Source organism: Malurus melanocephalus, unplaced genomic scaffold (genome assembly GCF_030028575.1).
Source record: "Malurus melanocephalus ecotype Western Australia unplaced genomic scaffold, MMel_1.1 scaffold_1390, whole genome shotgun sequence".
NCBI lineage: Eukaryota > Metazoa > Chordata > Aves > Passeriformes > Maluridae > Malurus > Malurus melanocephalus.
In genome coordinates, this window is record NW_026624622.1 from 19,828 (window position 1) to 24,632 (window position 4,805).

General features: G+C 48.5%; 1 protein-coding gene across 1 annotated transcript in view; it reads right to left on the reverse strand.

The window, feature by feature from the left end:
* Positions 1–4,805, reverse strand: part of NOC2L (NOC2 like nucleolar associated transcriptional repressor) — a gene marked incomplete at its 3' end in the record, with an annotated part of 23,766 nt that overhangs the window by 18,138 nt on the left and 823 nt on the right. The window contains exons 2-7 of the mRNA XM_057387822.1: positions 4,470–4,679; positions 4,216–4,387; positions 3,585–3,704; positions 2,883–3,000; positions 2,458–2,548; positions 1,943–2,021 (exon numbers count right to left, since the gene is read on the reverse strand). Coding sequence (XP_057243805.1) covers positions 1,943–2,021; positions 2,458–2,548; positions 2,883–3,000; positions 3,585–3,704; positions 4,216–4,387; positions 4,470–4,679 — 790 coding nt within the window. The remainder of the gene's footprint in view (positions 1–1,942; positions 2,022–2,457; positions 2,549–2,882; positions 3,001–3,584; positions 3,705–4,215; positions 4,388–4,469; positions 4,680–4,805) is intronic.

Consider the following 4,805-nt stretch of genomic DNA (forward strand, 5'->3'; position numbering starts at 1 on the left):
AGCGGGCAGAGCTCATCGCCAGCGGGCAGAGCTCATCGCCAGCGGGCAGAGCTCATCGCCAGCGGGCAGAGCTCATCGCCAGCGGGCAGAGCTCACCAGCAGCGGGCAGAGCTCACCAGCAGCGGGCAGAGCTCACCAGCAGCGGGCAGAGCTCTGACCTCGTCAGCAGCGGGCAGAGCTCATCCACTCTGCCTCTCCCAGCTGGAATTTCCTGTTCCCAAACCCTCCTGTGTCAGGAAGGAGCTCAAACAAACCCCAACACCGGAGCAGGAAGGTGCAGACCCATGGCAGGGTGAAGAACTGCCCTGCAGGTCCCTCATCCTGGCTCAGGGAGCTCAGGATGCTGCACCCGATGGTTCATGGCTCATCCTGAAGGTGGCACCTCCTCTGTGTACGCTGTGAAATCTCCATTTATGCACAGTTCGGGACACCCAGTTGTGTCAAACAGCCCGATTCACCCTCGCTCTGCACAAGGAAACATCCCCTGAGCTGCCTGAGACCACACTGGGCTTCCCCAGGATTTCCCAGTGCAAAGCTGGAATCCTTTGGGCATCAGGAGGTGACTGCACCTCAAGGAAAGGCTTTGACAGAGATCAGGAACCAGGATCTGCATTCTTTGACAAAGATCAGGAACCAGGATCTGCATTCTTTGACAAAGATCAGGAACCAGAATCTGCATTCTTTGACAAAGATCAGGAACCAGAATCTGCATTCTTTGACAAAGATCAGGAACCGGGATCTGCATTCTTTGACAAAGATCAGGAGCCAGGATCTGCATTTCCAGGTTGTGCAGCCAAACCCAGAGATGTTGCAGTTTCCAACTCAAAGCCAAGGTGAGCTCCAGGTGACTCTGAGAGGCTCAGCCTGATGCAGTCCCAGTGCTGGAAGCAGCACAGGCATTTTGTCCACATTTCATCTGCCCCCTCAGCCTCCTCCTCGCTCTGCAAAGGCTCTGGACTGAGCAGACTTTGTCAAGTCCCTCACACATGAAAAAGGAGAAGATTTTGTTAAAATAAACCCCTGTGGTGAAGGCTGGGACTGAGGAGCCAGGCCAGGAGTAGGGATGGCTCCCAGGGACTGCAATCCCAGCTTTTCCTTCCCTGCATTCCCAGCTTTTCCTTCCCTGCAATCCCAGCTTTTCCTTCCCTGCAATCCCAGCTTTTCCTTCCCTGCAATCCCAGCTTTTCCTTCCCTGCAATCCCAGCTTTTCCTTCCCTGCATTCCCAGCTTTTCCTTCCCTGCAATCCGCTGCTGCTGGAGAGAGGCACCACAGCTTGAGAGAAGGAAAAAAAAGAAAAAGCTCTCCAGATCAAATTGCTCTTTTTGCCAAGTCATTGTGCCAGCTCCCAGCTAAGGGACACTTRGGCTGTCTCTCCTGGAACTCCTTTCCCTCAGCTGCTGAAGAATTAATATTTCAGCACTGTTTTGGTTTTAATATTMTGATTTGAGGATGCACAATAAAGCAATCTCAAGAAAAATTGAATATCTCAGAAGTGTCCTTCAGAAATAATCCACAAATTGTCTCTGAAACAGCAGACACCAGTAATTTTGGATGGAACATTATCATAGCCAGAGATGTCACATGTGAGGATACCAACASAACATCTCAATATTTACCTCAAGAGGAAAGAGCACAGCCCCAAAAATGAAATTAATGATGCAGAATGCAGGAGCAGAGACTGCAAATGACTTTAAAGCCTATTAAATATTAATCTGCCAGACAAATGAAAACAGAGAGAGCTGCCAGAATGTTAATTCAACCCTTCTGTACTGCTTTACCCATTCTGACCCAAGCATCSTGTCAACCTCCAAATCATTAATTCGACCAAAACAAGGCAGGGAACTGGATGAACACAAACACATCAAAAATATGAAACTCCACAATATCCTAAATAACCCAGCAAGGCACAAACTGACCCCAGAAAATGAACATATTTCTTACTTGTATGGTACAGCCCAGATAAACTTTGATGTCCAGTCGCAGCTTTCCCCACAGGGGGCTGGTGGAAGGGAGAACCATCCTGGAAAGGAGCAAGAGTTGGGTTTAGCTTAAAAAAAACTCAAATAAATCAGATTTCAGCAGCAGAATGAGCAGTGACATCAATTCCTTGCAACCACAACGCCTGCAAAGCATGAACTGCAGGAGGAACTGGGGTCACACTCTGGTGACACTGCAGAAAGGTTGGTCCTTTCCTCTGAAATGCAACTTCCAGGGTCTGAACTGAATCCTGAGTGCAATTCCAGCCTTTTCCCAAAGCCACACATTCCCTGACATTCCCTGCAAATGCCTGGAGTTTAATATTGCAGGGAACACAATGGGGGGAAGGGAAGAAGAGCCCAGGGAGCACCCTCAGGCACACAGGGTTTGGGAAAAGCTGCCAGCTCCTTCCCAGCTCCCAAAGCAGCTCTGAAAACCCCCAGCAGCTTTCCTGAAAGTCTCAAATCCCCCCAACTTACTTGAGCTTGTTCTTGGGGGCTTTGGGGAGCAGCAGCTTGTGCAGGTGGTGGAAGAGGTCCCGGATGCAGAAAGACACCAGGGCATTGAACACTGGGTAAAACAAACCACAAAAGCATTTGTAAATSATTTTCCACTTATTCCTGGTTTTCCTAAGGTGAAAAGAGGTCCCTGAGGAACTGAAGCCAGTAATTTCCACAGCAGAACTGCTACATTTCCTTCTGGAAACCCCCCGTTTCCCTCACAGAGAATTTTTTATCTGAACAGCAAGACTAGAACTGCCAGCTTTCACCTCTGCAGGCCCACAGCACCAAATATCCCCACTGAAAAGAAAAGATCCCAGTGCACAGAGCTGCACAGCAAAATGAGCTAATTAATTAACAAGTGAAAGGGTAATTAATTCCTGACAGTGCTCCCCTCCCCTCACCTGCAGTGTCTGTCACCTGGAACTTGCTGGGGTCACCCCCGCTGTCTCCTTTGGTGGTTGCCACCGCTGCCTTGTAGGCCTGGGTGATCTCATGGAAGAGTTTTGGGGTCAGATTCTTCTGAGGGAAAGAAGGAAAAGGATTGCTGAGAAAAGGCAAGAGAATTTCTGGAACTCTGAAGCTATAAGGACAGGAATAGTGGATTTTTTTTCCCCCAGTTTTTCCAGTAGATTGGATGGCAAGGACAGCTTCATCCTCCACCATGAAGGAAAAGCATCAGGACAGAGTTAACAAACACAATGGCCTCCCCCTGCTTTAAAACTGGATTTTAATTGCTAAAGCTTGAGATATAATTAATCAGTAGCAAGCAATTTCCAATTTGAACTTCATTCCCCTTGGCTACTCCACCACTACTTAAAATGTGATTGAGAAAGCACCTGGAGCTACCAAAAGTTTAGCAACAGAGTGAAAAATCCAAATTTGATCATTCTGGCCTCTTCTGGGCCACATTTCTCCAGCTTCMTCCTTAAAAAGAATGGAAGTTCTTTAATTTGCAGCCCAAGAAAAATGACAAAGTCCTGCTGAAGGAATGAGACCTCTGGGGGCACGGGACATAAACTTTGACAGATGAACAAATCCAAAGCTGGCATTTTCTAGGCAGTGAGGAGAACTCCCCAGAGCTTTGGTTCCAACTCCCTGCTCACCTGGGCTGCCTTTTTCCATTCTTCCACCATTTTCAAGCTCACGTGGATGAAGGAAACTTTCTTCCTTTTGACTTTTTCTTGTTCTTCATCTTCATCTTCATCATCTTCATCGCTGGCTTCCTAAAGAGATCAGCAGGAGGAYTGAGGAAAGGTTTCTACAATTCCTGCCTGGCCCCAGCTCTTCTGCAGAGCAGCTGCTGAGGAGGAAGGCAGGCAGGGCTGGCTTTATTAATGCTRCTCCCAGCACTCTGGGGAAAGCTGGAATGGTTTAGATTGGAATATTATATTTATTTTTATATATTTTATATATGTTTATATATATTTATTTATACTTATATATATTTTTATATATTTATATATTTTTTATATATTTATATTGGGAATAAATTGCTCCCTGTAAGGGTCATGAGGCCCTGGAATGGATTTCCCACAGCAGCTCTGGCTGCCCCATCCCTGGAAATGTCCCGGGCAGGATGGGCAGGGCTTGAAGCAGCCTGGGATGGTGGAAGGTGTTGGGGTTGGAGCTGGATGAGTTTTAAGGTCCATTCCAAACCCAACCCAAACATTCCATGGCTCAGGGCTGGCACTGATGAAATTGAATAAATTGATCCCAGCACTCCCAACCAGGTACCTCGAGTTTATCAGGGGGTCTGTGCAGAGGCTCCTCCTCCTCAGAGCTGTCCGAGGCATCAAAATCCAGCAACTTTCGATCATTTTCCTCCAAAAACTTATAAAATTCAGGATCTCTGTCCTTCAGCCTGGAGAGCTGATCTTTGTGTTCGGATGCCTTTCCCTTCTTCCTGCTGGGGAAGAATTAAATATTTATTGCATTGAGGTGTTTATTCGTTGTTCAAGGCTCCAAGGCTGAGCTCCCCCAGCTCTCACCTGGCTGGCCGTGCCTGCAGCTCCTGTCCTGCCTTCCCACTCGGCCGCCGCCGCCTTGCAGCTCCGTTCAGGGCTCTGCCACCCTCATCATCATCCTCCTTCTTCTTCTTCTTCTTCTTCTTCTCCTCCTCCTCCTCCTCCCAGCCGCCGTCATGCTCTGAGTCCGAGCCGGCGGCGAGGAATTCGTCCAGGCTCAGCTCTGCCAGTTTCCTGCGGGGAGAAAGGAGAGTGTGAGGGAAAGGAGAGTGTGAGGGGAAAGGAGAGGGTGAGGGGAAAGGAGAGGGTGAGGGGAAAGGAGAGGGTGAGGGGAAAGGAGAGGGTGAGGGGAAAGGAGAG